At 39.4% G+C, this 17,274-nt stretch overlaps 1 protein-coding gene across 2 annotated transcripts; it reads right to left on the bottom strand.

The window, feature by feature from the left end:
- Positions 1–200: 200 nt before the first annotated feature.
- ARRDC4 (arrestin domain containing 4) lies at positions 201–16,682 on the bottom strand. 2 transcript variants are annotated; one of them, XM_043523759.1, is made up of 8 exons: positions 16,664–16,682; positions 9,711–9,780; positions 9,116–9,263; positions 6,039–6,141; positions 5,096–5,352; positions 4,036–4,195; positions 3,012–3,166; positions 201–2,886 (listed from the first exon to the last, which is right to left on the bottom strand). In XM_043523759.1, exons 4-8 carry the CDS (start codon positions 6,112–6,114, stop codon positions 2,830–2,832), a joined length of 705 nt encoding a protein of 234 aa, XP_043379694.1. In that variant the 5' UTR covers positions 6,115–6,141; positions 9,116–9,263; positions 9,711–9,780; positions 16,664–16,682; the 3' UTR covers positions 201–2,829. The 2 variants fall into 2 exon arrangements, with proteins under 2 accessions (XP_043379694.1, XP_037766899.1); XM_037910971.2 differs by lacking the exon at positions 16,664–16,682 and adding an exon at positions 12,132–12,529.
- Positions 16,683–17,274: the final 592 nt, after the last annotated feature.

Genomic DNA, 17,274 nt, shown 5'->3' with positions numbered 1-17,274 from the left:
ACAACCAGGTTTATGTTACTTAGTTCTAAAATACTATAGTTTTCAGAGTAGCAGTCACGTTACTCTGTATCTGCAACAAGAAAAGGAGGACGTGTGGCACCTTAGAGACTAACAAATTTATTTGAGCATAAGCTTTTGTGAGCTACAAGCTCACTTCATACTATAGTTGTAATCAATTTCTATAAATAATCAGGACAACATAAGTTTTACATTTTTATTAACAAAAAGAACCCACAGGGCTCAAATACAAAATACAATCATATCCTTGTATGTTAAAGTTTTGAATAGCAAGGTTTTTTTTTTTAAAACCTGTTTCACAGTTATCAAAAACTAACCACCTGCATGCTAAATTTGTTATTGTGCAAAGGACCAGATTCCACCCTCTAAACCTGGTATTAGAGAGCAGAACTGGGCCTTCAAACTTTCATCCTTTCCCTAAAAGGTCCTTGTGTGCTTAAAAATCATCTTTTTGCCACAATTTAAGGCCACAGTTTTCCTGCAAACAAAAAGCAACCCAAGGATTTTGATTTTTTTTTTTTTAAATTAAACTAGAGATGCAGCTTTACCTTTCATTGACACATACTCTTGCTTGCATGATCAGGTTTGTACCAACATACTACCCAGATAACATATCAACCATTAGGTTTTATAGTCATCATTATAAGCACCTCATATTTTTTAGGCTAATATTCTGTATGACTAACATGAAAGTTAAACAATAGCCTGGCTATCAGTTTAGTTAGGACAGAAATGATATTTTCGTTAGGAGAGAGAGAGAGAGAGAGAGAGAGAGTTCGTTCCCTGTTAAGGTGCTGTAAATTAAAATACTGCCTTGACTAAATGGAGTATGCCATCAAAAGGCAAGACAGCTATATTGAACTTGAGACTTTAAGACAACTCCAAGTGTCTTCTAAAAGATGGAGTCAAATTTTGGTTAAAGCTGCATTTGCTAGAGAAGACAGTAGTTAAACTTGCAAATGAAAAAAACTGCAGTTTTAAAATATATGTATCTGCATGAGTACCATATCTATTATACACAATGGTGAGTCCGTTAACTGAAGAGCTAGAAATTAAAGAAAAAAGTCATACTAAAGGATGGAGACAAAGTGAAAATAAATATGCCTGCAGAAAAATCCCTGTTTCACTTAAAGATTTTTTTTTAAATAAAACATTTAAACACTTAAAACTGTAGTTTGATAGAAGTTGCAACGACACTTTTAATCACCAAAAAATACAGTGTTCTACCATATGAAGCACTAGCATCTCTAACCCACAACCCTTTTGTCAGATATACAAAGTTGTTTTAGCAGTTCAAAAAACCATATATCTAACACTACTGTAAACTGGACATTTGCACATTGAGAATGCCATTTTTCTGCTGCTTTTTTTCAAGTGAACTGCTGACAGTGCGGTCATCTGTTAGATTACCTACACAAATTCATGCTTAGTAGGAAGCAAACATTCTACTCTAGACGAAGGCAGTAAGGGCAGGCAGCACCTTCATCCTTAGCAGCAAGAAAAATCTCACTGTTCTAAGTTACCTGAGGAAGAAAACAGTAAAATATTGCACCAAAGCAAAAATTACAGACAAGTAAAATACTGGAGTATGGATAACAATGAAGAGTGCAGCCTCCGATGACAGACTAGGTCTTTGAACAAAATCACAGAAACCAGTGGAAAAAATGTGCGCCTTTACAGAAGAACATTCCCTTGCTGGTTGATTGTGGTCCAAATACATTTGCTTTCTGCTTTGTCTTCAGATCTAAACTAAGTTTATACTCCTCCCCAAATCCCCTGCCTCTTTTTCATTTGTTAACCGCAGAAATTATTTAGGGTCCCTTTTAGAACCTTGCAGATTAGTGCGAGTCTTAGATGTTTTTGGACTCAGTCTGACCCTTAATAGATATCCAAAACAGAGGTAGGCTTAAAAGGCTTTTGAATAAATTCACTTTGATAAATATATCTGCTACTGGCAAGAACACATTCTCTGTTCCTTGCCTTGCGTCCCATTATCATGCTATCCACAAGCTTAAGATACACACACAAATTATAGGAGTACAAGAGGCTAGAATAATTCCCTTGAGATCTCTTAAACCCCTCCCTCACCCAACCCCCACATAGTGCATAAGCTGTTATCGAAGTTCAACTTTCTCTTTTAAGTAGTTTATCTTTCACACAATGAAGACTTGCCTTCATAATATTGCAGTAATAGCTATATTTTGCCATCCATGACAACTTTAAATTCAGCATGAATGATGAAACAGTACCACTTGACTGATGTTAGAAGGATATGTTCCCATGAAAAGTTTGTTTGTAGCTGGAGTTAGAGCTGGAACTCTAGATTTTAGTTAGTGTTCCTTTTCTTGATTACAGACAGCACAAAATGAAGTCCCTGCAACACAGGAGAATCTTTTGGAAATTCTATCCTACCTCTCATATTCTTGAGATACAAATGTACTTTAATTCAGATTCTTCCAAGCAGTTCTTAAGTGTAAGTACATTTTCATTCCTCTTTGATACATACTTAAAACTCTTGCTTGTACTTTATGTAGTATCTCTTCTTTATGCATATTCTCAAACACTTCCCACACCTCGAATCTTGGCTGCTCCCACTTAGTCACATACATTTGACACCCACATCTCCCATGCAGACTAATCCAAAAGGGATTCTTTTCACGCCAAACATACTCAGATTTCCAACTCCAATTGCCTTTGCATTTTGTTTCTGAACTTAAGCTCTTAACAAGAAAGCAGTTTCCTTTTAGCTTTACTAACAGCTGAAGCATAAGGGATTCCATTTAATCACAATACAGCTATTTCGAATATTGTTTAGAGCATGAATGAAACAGACTGCATCTCTTCTATATGAGTAGGATGTGGATCAATCTGTAGACAGAAAAAAAAATCAAAATGATTACTTCCTATACATTCATGTAATATTTAAACCTTTTATGTAGTTTGACATGAAACTTTTATTTACAAATCTAATACCAGCATGTTGTTTTATTTACCTCTGAATAGAGAGGTGGAGGCTGAAACCGGAACTCCTGTATATAGGCAAACATGTGACCACATAATTGTTCCTCATAGTCAACTGGTTGTGAGTAAGCAGGAACACGTCTAGAGAACTCTTCTTGTGATACTACATCAGCATAATTTGGTGGTGCTTAAAAAAGAGAGAGATGCCACTGTCAAATAATAAGTTCATTGAATGATTCACTTGTTTCTAGATTGTGTATGTATCACAATTCTTGAGAACATTAAGAAATTTACATCAACAGAACAATGAAAAATTCTACAAATATTAGGTATTTTATTTTAATGACACTACATCTGGTGAACAGTAAATTCATAAAAAGAACAGAAGTACTTGTGGCACCTTAGAGACTAAAATTTATTAGGGCATAAGCTTTCGTGGACCACAGCCCACTTCATGTGTGCGCGCGTGTATACACACACACACACGTTTGAAGTTACCATACAAACTGAGAGGCTAATTAGTTAAGATGAGCTATTATCAGCAGGAGAAAAAAAAACTTTTGTAGTGATAATCAAGATGGCCCATTTAGACAGTTGGCAATGTACTTGTGGCACCTTAGAGACTAACAAATTTATCAACTGTCTAAATGGGCCATCTTGATTATCACTACAAAAGTTTTTTTTTCTCCTGCTGATAATAGCTCATCTTAACTAATTAGCTTCTCTCAGTTTGTATGGTAACTTCCAGCTTATCTATCTATATCTTCCATTCTATGCATCTGAGGCAGTGGGCTGTAGTCCACGAAAGCTTATGCTCTAATAAATTTGTTAGTCTCTAAGGTGCTACAAGTACTCCTGTTCTTTTTGCAGATACTAACATGGCGTCTGCTCTGAAACCGGTCAGTAAATTCATAGGGTATGCCAATTTTATGGTATTAATAAACTGAAGTGATTCAAAAGGCAAATTACAAGAATTGAAGCTTTAAACTGGCACAACAGTCCCTGCTTCTATTATAGATATCATGAATCCAGATGAGAAAAGTTCAAAATACACACCTTCAGGGTGTTCTGGCATGGTCAGTGCCAACCAACTCATGTCCACGCTGAACTGGCCGGCGCTGGAGTTTCTGCTTGAAAACCCAGTACATGGAATTGTGCCAATCACCAGTGGCAATTCAATCATCAACTTGTTAGCACCAGGAATATGGATATACACCTGTGTGACAAATCCCACCCCACCCACACACAAAAGAATGAGAGGAGTCATGAAGATACAATGGAACTGGAGCTTATAGAAGCAGACAGACTTCCTTTATGTAAGTTATTAAAAAAAAACAACAAATTTAGTGATTCCAGATAAGAAAAGTATAGCTAGTACTTGATAAAACATAGAAAAGATAATAGTTTTAAGGTTGTCTCCAGATGACCTTTTCCTCTTGTTCTGTAACAAGTTTTGACAGAATCTTGATGCAAATAACTTTCAGGTTTACCTTTCCACTTCTGACTTGTCTCCATCCATCTAATCACACATTTCAGACCCACATTTTTCCCTGATAAACTTTACACGTCTAAAGCCCAACTAATTATTCCCCCTAAATTCTCTGCACTTCCTCCATCACAATAATTCCTGTCATTCAGTTTCAATATCCCAGTAATAACTTCAGTTCCTTTCTTTCCCCCTCATGCCTGCAGACCACGCCCCATTTTTGCTGTTTCCTTCTCCATAATACACTGGAGAGCTGTCCGCAAAGAGAAAACTCCTCCATACCCTGCTCACCTTCCATCTTGTTAATTGAAACTTCTTCCTCTCTGGTCTCCAATACTAACAGCAACCAGTCACTATAATTATCCTCTTTACCTAATCTGACATTGTCCTCTTTGTTGGAAAGAGATTGTGCCCCGTTCTTGCTGTTGTCTATGTGAAGTCACTGATATGTCTGTAGTCTGATACATCTGTAGTCCGTTTTCCACCTCTATACTAACGTTTATTTTACTTTAAAGTCTTAAGATGTAACAACAACATGAAACATTCATACAACTGCATACCTATTAAGCATATAATTTGAACTTGATTATTTTGAAGCACTAAGTTTATTGGTAACAAACCTGTACTTACAGCTAAAGAATACTCTACTCTGATGATACAACAGTTAAGAATGGAAGGGGTTACAGGTGGGATTTTCAGAGTTTTCCCATTCCAGGTATCTGTACTCCCAGAAGCAATAGGGTTTCCTCGTACATTGGCAAGCATCTGACGGAAAGTCTTTGTCTTCCCACTGGCTAGATAAGTCTGTGTCTGGAAAATGGCAGCTTTTGGAACAATCAAACGAGAGGAACAATTCTCAATTTCTGCATAGATCGGTATGGCTTCCTCTAAAAATAGAAAAGTCTTGTAAATAAAAGTGCAGTTTTCTAGAATCTATGATTTGGGAGAACACACTTTACAAAGTCTGTAAGTCATATGTAATGTAGGATATTAGTTTTGTTCATCCCCTTAATGTACTCTACCTTTGTAAACTGGTGTCCAGAGTTACACCTTTTTTTTAAATTTATCAATGTTTATAAGCTAGACATGTTGTAAAAGTTTGGTTTGCTAGATGTATTCTAGTGTTTCTCTAAGAATATCAGCCAAATACTTGCACTTCGGGAAGGCTTGTGATAAGCCTTAGATACATTAGGACATATTAGGAAATTCGATAGGTTATTCTTAATATATAGTTCTACAGAAAAATACTAAACATACCATCCTAATAAAACAGTCTGCCTGCCTAACAGATTTATTCTGTTGTCCTTTACACTCCTGGTATCTCAAATGTAGACCACCTTTGGAATAAGAACACTAGCTTTCAATTTGCATTACCAACAGATGTAATCTTTTAACCAAGTTTACACAGGTCTGATTTCACTAACTGCTAAATGAGAAGTATTCATTTAACTGTTGTTACAAACAAGCGTTGGTTTTGCACTGCTTCTGTGTTTGAAGACATGACCTAATAGCTTGATTATTAAGATTATGGTAATATTCACAAGCGTACTTCAGAGTTGAAGAAAATTCTTACCATTACAATATCCCTTCCTCTCAATTTTGGCACTCAGAGAGACTGGACCAGAGGTGAAAAACCAACAGCCAACCATCTTCTCCTGGCTTCTCAAAACAGGTATCTACAAAAACCACAATAATAAAAGTTTTTAATTTCACATGGCAAAAGTTTGCCAGCTACTTTCACTGTGAAATTAAAGTTAATGGATACAGAGTTTTGAAATCTAGCTCAGAACCATTTTGGGATGAAATCCTGGTAGTGCTATTGAAGACTGTAGGAGTTTTCCCATGGTCTTCAACCAGGATGTGGTCATTTCCAAGTTAAAAAAACCCATCCAAACTGAATCCAACATAAAAACTATTAAATGTAAAAGTTATTAAAGTGACCTACGTACATTTTCAATGAATTTGAATTTCACCTGTATGGAAAAAGTTTAATGCATGCAAGTTACAGCCAAGTTTTACAGTCATAGCCTTTAAAGGGCCAAGAGAAAAATATCTTCCCCAAAGGGCAATCATTGTATTTGGTTGTTTACATTAATATTTAATTTTTATGCAAGAAAATGAAAGTAATTAGTTTAGCTTTTATTTCACCCATTAGCCTGGAACCAGCAACTATTTGGCAGCTAAAGAAAAAGTAAATTATATTTTACCTATCAATCACAGTGAAGTGTGGGTGAGCACGTTTTGTGCCTGAGCTGGTCTATTTTCATAGTAATTTTGCAAGGGCCGAGTTAAACTACAAACATTAAAATTCAGACCTAAGTGATGAAAGCAACAGCTCTCCCACAGCAGGACTGTCACGTTAGGTGAAATTCACATTACCTGTGCAAAGCTCCAGCAGATTGCTACAGTAAGCTTACTAAATGCAACTAAACTAAATAGGTGATTGACATTGAATCCCAGCTTACCATAACTCAAAGTCAGGACCCAAGGCATCTACCTAGCTAGCTCACTGTCACTAATATATAGTCCTAAAAAGATTTGCAGCAGCCATTATTACTGCAGTCTGTGAAACCGAGCCACAACCCCGACATAGTCTTTGAGACACCTTGATGCACTGCTCCATGGCATTTAAAGTATTGCTCTCCCAATTTTGGTGCACTATGGCAGCCTGTCCCCCATGTACTACAGAACAGTTGCAGCTATGAATAGAATGCAAAAAACAATTATATATTAGGGGTTCCCAAACTGTGGTACATGAGCTTGATGTTCCATCCATTCACTTAACACCACATTTTTAAGATGGTGGTATGTGAATCAATGAAGTGTGGGAGCCACTGAAAGGCCCCAATCTTGTAACTTGTTGAGCACAAGCAGAGTCTCATTGACTTTCACCTGTGTGCAATGAGCTGTGGAATCTGGTCCTAAATATCCAAATTCCTGTTCTCTGTAATCAAAGTTGCATAGTATCATCAAATACCATCACGTCCTTAACCTCATACCACCACTATCAACACAAACAGATACATTTTGGACAGTCACTATAAATTTCATTGAAAAGATACCTGATGCTCAAATCGGATTCTCTATTTTAGCTATTGCTTAGAAGATGAACTGTGCTTTTCTTTACGATGTATGGATATGAGCGAAAATGTTAATTTTTTTTTAAATTAAAAAAAATCTGCTTTTTTTAAAATTAGAAATTCAGGTTGCGACTTCAACATCACAAGTCACAAATGAAACGTCAATCAACTGACATGTGATTTTTAGTTGGATTGTTTGAAATTTTAGTTTTAGATTGTTTGTAACTACTTATTTAACATGAATGGATAATTACATTTTGAATAAAACCAGACTTTGTAAAAGAAACAGGAGAGAGCCCACAGTAAAGGTAGTCCGAGACATCAAGTAGGTCTTCCAGCAAAACACAACGATTTGGGTAAAAACATATCCAGCCTTCTTTACTTTTTCTCACACACACACACTAAAAAGGGCACAATCCCAATGTTAGAAGAAGATTCTTTGCAGAATGAATTTAAATGATGTAACTTTAGATTCCTGCTGAATAACTCTTCTTTATGGTGTCCTTAAATGATTAAGTTTGAATATCCTTTTTTAAAGTTTATAGTAACAATAAAAGTGCCTTTCAAATAAATAAATATTCAATATTATCCACATTAGACAATATTGCCTATTTTTGATTAATAGAGTTGTGTATAATGCAAGCACTAGATCTGCTCCTTACAGATGTCACTGCCAAAAGATTTACATAAGTTCTAAATTTTAAAGAAAGAAAAATGAAATAAGAAGATAGATTATTTACTTTTCTCCTAACATAGTATAACATAAAAAAACCCCACATCTTAGCCTCATCAGTATTATGATTGAACATTAAACATAATCTTAGGTATTTCTATGAAGCAGATATTCATTCATATTTAAATGAATAGCCATTAGGTCCTAGCTGCTATCATGAAAGTGCAAGGTATAATTTTATATGATTTTGATAATATGGGTTTAGATAAAAGAATCTAGCTCATTAGCTTTCATCTTGCCTATTCTGTTGTTACTTATAGGCTGATCTTTCTTATTACTCTACAGTATTTCTAGTGATTATTAGAAGTTCAATGCTTTAATGTGGCCAAATCCGTTATAAGAAATAACGGAAAAGATCTCTGAAGCAGCTGCATTCATGCACTTAATGTTAGAAAATGACATGCAAAATGGAAGATACATAGCATAATGGCCAGAGCTTAAATGACAGTCTCAGCATGATTAATACTCTTCTGCAATTACTGTTCCTCAACCTACTATTATTGGAGTTTAGGACACTGCAGCCCTGTGAATGTAGCTGCTCTGGTAAAAGTAACTACTTTAGGCTTGTGCATTATTATTATTAAGCCTTATTAATGCATTTCAAGCCTGCATAACTTTTTGGCAAAAGCAGCCCTGCTGGCAGGGCTGTAATCAATGGTATTAAAAAAGCCACTCCGTTTGCAATTCACACAACCCAAGATCAGCTATTTATAGAGAGCTTAGAAGGGAGCTTATATGCTTTCAGAAATCAGCAAATGACAGGCCATGGTACCACTGAACTGGTTACAGCTGGGTATGAATACTTCTTGAACACAGGTTTAAAAAAATTGCTCTTACCAATAAAGCTGGCGAGTTGACATCAACATGGCTGATAACCTGAAGTTCTCTCTTTACACTTTGATCAGGTACTACAGGCCTTTCCAGAACTGCTTTCACACAGTACTGAATACTGCCATACTTTCCACTAAAAGAGGTCACCAAAGGTCTGAAACAAACAGTCATAAAAACATTTCCACATAGAAGCTTATAACTTAAACACTAATATCTCTCTCTCACACACACTTACCACCTTACTCCTTATATTTACTTTTAAATCCACTTAGACAAAGAAAACAACCACACCAGTTTTACTTTGATTCTCATACATTAGCACAATACTGCAATGATGGAGTCAAATATGGCAGTGTTATATTTCTACTGGATTCTCTCCCCCCCGCCAATGTTATGGGAAGATTTCTATTTAAGCCCTTGGGGAAATCATAATACATGAGGCAAGCCTATGTGATGGCTGGTCAAGATAAACATATAAAAGTTGATTAATCTGATATAAAGAAATCAAAAACAAGAGATTAAGTTGCTCCAGTTACTCTAGTTATTCTTCAAGAGCAAAAACTTTCAAAATCATCATTCTGCGTTATATTATTTTACTTACTCATGTGGAAGTTGAAAGCTGAATGGGAATTCATGTTTTCCAGCTTCTAACAGGAATAAGCCATCTTCACCTGTAGAAGAATGAGGTTATAATTTTTTAAATAAAATATTAAAAATAGTTTATATAATTTATGGAATTTTATTTGGATGCAAAAGGGACTCACGCTGACTTCAATGGGCTTCGACTCAGACCCCATATATTCACCAAGTTCACTGCTGAACTAATGAAACTAGGGAAATGTGTAGAACTTAAGTTTCAACACTTAAGTCTAGCAACATTCTAATAACATTTCCCCGTAAGTAATTTATATAAGGTTCGTCTTGTTTTTGGGAGGAGGGGGTTAATCCACTTTTATAATTAGCAATCTAATCATCTTTAACTGATAAAGTTTGATCACAAAAGTTCAATATTCAATACATACTTAGGTTACTAATATCAAAAGATCTTCTATTAAGACAAAATATTTAAAAATTCTGATTTTCTCCTTATATTTAGTTTTCACTTTGCTTAGACAACGAAAACAGACATGCTAGTTTTACTTTGATTCTCATGTACTAGCACAATGCTGCAATGGCTGAGTCACAAACATGGCAGCATCATGTGAACAAGTGTTTCTATTGGATTTTCCCCTCCTCCAGTTCATGGAAAGATTTCTATTTTGTTTCAATCTCATCTTTCATTCCAAACTCAACCATTCTTTTAAATCAAACCAATGTAGCTTTGGAAAAAACATTTATTTTTAAACTACTCATCAATTATCACCTCAAATAAGTGTACAATATCCCATTCACTCAAAAACCATACCATACAATATCATTAAATATACAAGAACAAAGTTCTTGTGTCATTAAAGAGCCTACCAAACAAGTTTGAAATTCCTTATATTTCAACTTTCAAGCATCCAGCATGGTCTCATTTCCAAATAAAGGCAATGCAACAAATTTAGCTTTGTTTTAATGATTTTTCAAACTATAAATAAGGAAAATAAGCTTTTCAAGCTTCAAGTTTGGTCCTGTATTCTTGAAGAAACACTATAGTACATAATTGAATTTCCTTAAGATGGTATAAGGAAGCCAGCTGCTCTGAGAGTCTCCTTGCTGAGGATCTGAAAAACTGTTTACAAGGTACTCTAACATACCTAAGTTCAAATCATGTGGATTTTGAACTAAGAATGTAATTGAATGGCTACATAATCAAACAAATTTAATGCTAAACAGGATAGATTCAGGTGGAACACAAGAAAGGGATGGGGAAAAAGGGAAAGTTCAGGCTAAAGGGGCACACTTTAGAACTAGATAAGTTCATAGAGGATAAGATCAATGGCTATTAGCCAGGATGGGCAGGGATGGTGTCCCTAGCCTCTGTTTGCCAGCAGCTGGGAATAGGGGACAGGCGATGGATCACTTGATGATTTACCTGTTCTGTTCATTCCCTCTGGGGTACCTTGCATTGGCCACTGTCAGAAGACAGGATCTGAGCTAGATGGACCTTTGGTCTGACCCAGTATGGCTGTTCTTATGTTCTTTAGTATATTTTGGGTGTACTGCTCCAAATACACCCAAAAACTGCTTGTGTTGGAATAGTTAATAAAAAGCAGCATTTCAAACAGTCACAATTGAACAAATCCCCTTCAATTGCATCAATGAGGACACGTCAATGACAAGCTGACAGCACATAAAATGTTTCTCAACAGGTTTAAGTTACTGTTTTATTAACCCTCAAATCCCTCCAAAAGACAGATAGGATTTTTTCAACTTCTATGGACCCAGAGAAGGCCACATGGCAATTTTTTAGAGTGTTACAGAGACTCAAGGAGTGGGAAAGGGGACTTCTACCATGTATTGCTCTGAACTGTTAAAAAGTTAATTTAGAAATCTAATCAAAGCATCTGTATTTCTCAAACAAATGCATTTACTCAAACTTTACTAAATACTTCTTAGCAGCTTGAAAGAGAAGTGGATCAGAAATGCAAAATGTTTGGGTAAAATCCCACAGTGAGCCAGGAAGACAGCTCAGGAGCCTCATCTCTCATTTCCCCAGCTACAACTACCCAGGAAACTTCACACCTATTTTGGGAACTCACTTCCTGAGTTTCGCACTGATGACACACCTGAAAATAAAGGCCAGCTGCGGAAGAGAAGCGGCAACTAACCCATTACCGTTGCAAAAATCAGAGTACACTGAGCGTGACACGGGCACTGGACATCTCCCCAGAGCACAGCTGGCTCCCCAACAGGTTTAGCAGGGAAGGCGAACAGGAAGACACAAGAAACAAATCAACAGAAAACCAGACAAGTCACCAGAGGGGACTATTGGCTCCACAAGGCCAGCCCCTTGTGCAGGAAAATATTAGCATCAACCCCTCCTACAGAACCCCCTCCCCCTCCCGCTCACCCCTTCGGACCCCCGGCCCCCCCTCACCTTCCGGGGGCTGCCGCAGGAGGCTCTGCCGGACGTCCAGATACCGCACTTCGGCCTCCCGCCGGGGCCCCGCGACGCCCCGCCCCGCGGCCCCGCGCGCCTGGACGGACGCCTTGCTCCAGGCCGCCCAGGCCCGGCCCGTGGCCTCGAGCCGCAGGGCCCGGAGAAGCAGCGGCCCCGCCAGCTCCACCAGCACCCGGCCCGACACCGTGTCGCCGCTCGAGTAGCCGCCCCGCCGGGCCTCGTCCTGGAGCACCAGGGCCAGCTCCTTCACCTTCCCCGCGGCCGCGGGGACCAGGCCGGGCCCTGCCGCCTCCGCCGCCATCGCCCCACGGCTGCCGGGGAAACCAACCGCTGCCGCCGCCGGGCGCTTTAAACCCGTCCGACTCGGCCGGCACCTAGCTGGGGAAAGTCCCACCCACCGCGGCGTCTTATTGGTCACTGTCCGTCTCCCTGGTCCACTATTTGCCGCCTCCCTGTTCAGTCAGGGGCCGTTTCCCGGCACACGCCTCGAATGCGTCACCCTGCGTGATCACTCATGTTTGGCCAATAGGGTGGCAGCAGTGCCGCGTGAACAAAGCTTTGATTGGAGGACAGGCGGCAGCGCGGCCAATCACAGGGCACATCTACCATGTGCCCAGGCTGTGGGTAAACAGGCTGGGAGGGGGGAAGGCGAGGGGGCGGAGCTAAGATGGGGGGGAGGGGCACTCAGGGAAAGGCTTTTGCCAGGGCTTCACTGCAGCTCGTGCCAAGTGGCCATGACAGTGCCTCAAGGGGGGGCGGGGAGGCTGGAACATGCAGGCCAAGCTCCTGAATGTCTGGTGGGCAGCAGGGCCTGACCCATATGCAATAGAGAGACCTTGGCATCCTCAGGGGTGGTTTTCGAAACCACTGGCTCACTGTTCAGCTAGGGTTGACACCCATCCGGGTTTTACCCAGACAGTCTGGTTTTGGACTTCTGTGTCCGGGTGCCTAGGGTTGCCAGGTGCCCGGTTTTTGGAGACCTGCCAACCCTCCTTGTTTCGCTGGGAATCTCCCAGAGGATACTGAAGCCAATCCGGGAGATTTTAGGGCGCTAAAAGTCTGTTATGTTCTCATTCCTAGCACTCCTCTTATTACCACCAAAACCCAGACACTGTGTGGGATTTCCTCTTTGTAGTAAATGTGCACGACCTGGAGCTTTGCCCTATATTTGGGCTTTATCGCAGTGGTGGGCAACCTGTGGCCCATGGGCCGCTTGCGGCCCGTCACGGTAATCCACTGATAGGCCGCCAGTTTGTTTACATTTGCAAGGCCGCCCGCAGCTCCCAGTGGCTGCAATTCGCTGTTCCTGGGACAATACTACTAAAATTACCCACAGATATTCCTTTGGATTTTCTAAGCAAGGCTTGCATTGCCTGTATTCACACACCTTTTTGTCTTTGCTCTCTGTGATTATCCCAGCAAACAAATGTTGGAGAATTTTCAGTGCAGGTGAATTTTGCATCTGAAAACATGAATACTTGCACCAGAAACTTGGTTCTAAGAGTTAGTTAACCTATAAAGCTCAAATTTTGAATATCCAGTGCTTGTAAGTTGCAACTAACTCTTCACACACCATCAGGACCAAGTATATCAAAATTATTCACTGCCGCTCATGAGCAGAAAAAAAAAAGAAGATAAAAATAGGTTAACTAAAGTTATTTGCAGTGGATTATTTGCTCAAATTTGATACTGAATATACATTCTCCCAATAGTTTCACAGTATCCTCATGACTGGCTACTCTCCACCAGTATAACCTCAGGCTCTTTCTTCCACAAAACCAGATACACTGCCATGGGAGAGACTGGGCAGCCAATGAAGAGCAGGAATATAGGGAGGAGGAATGGAAGAACACTCAATTTTCCCACACAAATGAAGAGGGCACTGCAAAATGAGGAACATTCGAGATGCCTAGATGGGAATCAGACCGAGAATTTGTCTGAGAACTTCCCCTGATGATCACATTACTAGCAGGAAGAAAAGGAGTACTTGTGGCACCTTAGAGACTAACCAATTTATTTGAGCATAAGCTTTCGTGAGCTACAGCTCACTTCATCGGATGCATTCAGTGGAAAATACAGTGGGGAGATTTATATACATAGAGAACATGAAACAATGGGTGTTACCATACACACTGTAACCAGAGCGATCACTTAAGGTGAGCCACTACCAGCAGGAGAGCGGGGTGGAAAAAACCTTTTGTATTGATAATCAAGGTGGGCCATTGTGTGTATGGTAACACCCATTGTTTCATGTTCTCTATGCATATAAATCTCCCCATTGTATTTTCCACTGAATGCATCCGACGAAGTGAGCTGCAGCCCACGAAAGCCCACGCTCAAATAAATCTGCTAGTCACAGATTTGTTTGAGCGTGGGCTTTCGTGGGCTGCAGCTCACTTCGTCGGATGCATTCAGTGGAAAATACAGTGGGGAGATTTATATGCATAGAGAACATGAAACAATGGGTGCTACCATACACACAATGGCCCACCTTGATTATCAATACAAAAGGTTTTTTCCACCCCGCTCTCCTGCTGGTAGTGGCTCACCTTAAGTGATCGCTCTGGTTACAGTGTGTATGGTAACACCCATTGTTTCATGTTCTCTATGTATATAAATCTCCCCACTGTATTTTCCACTGAATGCATCTGATGAAGTGAGCTGTAGCTCACGAAAGCTTATGCTCAAATAAATTGGTTAGTCTCTAAGGTGCCACAAGTACTCCTTTTCTTTTTAAGTAAACTAGCTGTGACTTAAATGCATACAACACAAATTAGTTGCAAAGTGCAGCATACATTTATAAAAATGTTCTCACATTTAAGACACAAACTGATAGTGGGGAAAAAATAGATTGCAAGCAGGAAAACAAATCGTGCTCTTAGCTTCGTCTAGGAGCCAGTTGATAACTTAACAGCTAAAGGTGCTTAAGTGTAATCAAATTGTGTTGACATTGACACCAATCCCCACTACCTTTTGTGCAAAAATTTTAGTGCAAATGTTTGTCTCCCCAATCCCTCTCTATTAAATGTAATGGAGTAGCATGATACCCAGGGCAGATCACCACAAGGCTAAATCCTTCCCCACAAAAAGAAAAGGAGTACTTGTGGCACCTTAGAGACTAACAAATTTATTTGAGCATAAGCTTTCGTGAGCCTTCAGGTGAGCTGTAGCTCACGAAAGCTTATGCTCAAATAAATTGGTTAGTCTCTAAGGTGCCACAAGTACTCCTTTTCTTTTTGCGAATACAGACTAACACGGCTGCTACTCTGAATCCTTCCCTACAATTACTTATAATGTAAGGTAATATTTGAAACATACAAGGAATAAAATTTAAAAGGGAGCCTTGTTGCTGTTTTTAACTCTTAAAAGTGGGGACTAAGTAAAACAACAGCAGATATGTGAAAACTAGGAGCATGAACTATTTATCAACAATACAAAATGAGACACCTTTTATATATGGCAAAACAGTTAAAATAATGCTTATTCTAGATAGAGTCACATCGTCTCTCTTAGATCACACATGAGTCTGCCCTTTGTGTGTCTACCTGATGATCTGGGCACCTCAGTGATCCTACTTCATTTCCCATTTTGTCATCAGGAAGGAGTTTTGCAATTTAAGAAGTCAATATCTTTGAGGGTTACAACACAGTACACGTTCTTCCCACACTTGTCCTTCAGTCACTCCTGTGACTTGAAGAACACCTGTTTGGCTGCATATGAAACTTCCAAGTCAACTGGGGCATCTTAGCTCAAATGCCATATTCCCAGGTGACTCAGTCAGTGACCTAAATTAGGAAAAAAATTTCTTTCAAATTGCCAGCCCTGGCTTTCAGGTAGATGTTCTGATGTGATTACTTCAAGATTTCCCAGAACACCACTATACCTCAAAACTCTATTGCACTATAGCTAGCTATGGGATGATTAGTTTTTTTACTGGTAACTGTCGGTAAACTTCAATTTCAATGTGTCAGGGTTCCCTCCCCACTCTGAACTTTAGGGTACAGATGTGGGGACCCGCATGAAAGACACCCTAAGCTTATTTTTACCAGTTTAGGGTAAAAACTCCCCAAGACACAAATTCTCCCTTGTACTTTGGATTAGGTAAACGCTGCCACCAGCAAGTGATTCAAACAAACATTTAGGGAGGGCCACTTGGAACCCTATCTCCTCCCCTAATACCTCCCAAGCCCTACACCCCCTTTCCTGGGGAGGCTTGAGAATAAACAAGATGAGCACAGACGAACCTTGGGTTTTTAGGGACACTAAAAACCCCAATCAGATTCTTAAAGAAAACAGAACTTTATTAAAAAGAAAAGTAAAAGAAACACCTCTGTAAAATTAGGATGGAAAATAATCTCACAGGGCAATCAGATTCAAAACACAGAGGGTTTCCCCTCTAGGCAAAACTTTAAGGTTACAAAAACAGGGATAATCCTCCCTCTTAGCACAGGGAAAATTCACAAGCTGAAACAAAAGATAATCTAACGCATTTTCTTGCTAATACTTACTATTTCTGTAAGATTAGATGCTTAGTTCCGATATGGCTTAGGAAGATCTATTTTCCCTGTCCTGGTTCCTCGCTGACCCCGGAGCAAACAACAAGGAGAACAAAAGCAAACCCCTGCCCCCACAGATTTTGAAAGTATCTTCTCCTCTCATTGGTCCCTTTGGTCAGGTGCCAACCAGGTTACCTGAGTTTCTTAACCCTTTACAGGTAAAGGAGGGATTTTATGCTACCCTTAGCTGTATGTTTATGACACACTGTACACACACAAACCGATGAAAAAATATTTCCATCAACAGTAATCAAAAGCTACAGATAGGCCAAGTATCTGAGAAACTGAGAACTTAGTAGTTTGACTTAAGGATATTTACTTTGTATATTTTGACCTGTAATGTTGACAGTTTGAGTTTTAATGGTAATAAAGCTTTAAATTTTTGAATCTCATCAGCTACATATCCAATCAAAACTACAGGTGCTGGAGATAGCGGCAGGGGACAAATGCCCATTACGCTCCCCTCCCCACACTTTTGAGAACATGAGCTTGCCAGGGACACAATGAGGAGGGGCCCCTTGTCTTCTGACTGGAGCTGGATGGCGTAACAGTGGAGCCCCTTC

This window comes from Chelonia mydas, chromosome 10 (assembly GCF_015237465.2).
Source record: "Chelonia mydas isolate rCheMyd1 chromosome 10, rCheMyd1.pri.v2, whole genome shotgun sequence".
In the NCBI taxonomy this organism is placed as follows: Eukaryota; Metazoa; Chordata; order Testudines; family Cheloniidae; genus Chelonia; species Chelonia mydas.
The sequence above is the reverse complement of the archived record's forward strand: the minus strand, read 5'-3'. Positions and strand labels throughout refer to the sequence as shown.

Excerpts from the sequence above, each read along its gene's own strand:
- ARRDC4 (XM_037910971.2), bottom strand. The coding sequence starts at position 12,456 with ATGGCGGCGGAGGCGGCAGGGCCCGGCCTGGTCCCCGCGGCCGCGGGG. Across the intron at positions 5,353-6,038 it reads GAGGAAGGGATATTGTAATG|AGGAAGCCATACCGATCTAT; the intron begins GTAAGAATTTTC and ends TTCTATTTTTAG. Across the intron at positions 3,167-4,035 it reads CATGCCAGAACACCCTGAAG|CACCACCAAATTATGCTGAT; the intron begins GTGTGTATTTTG and ends CTCTTTTTTAAG.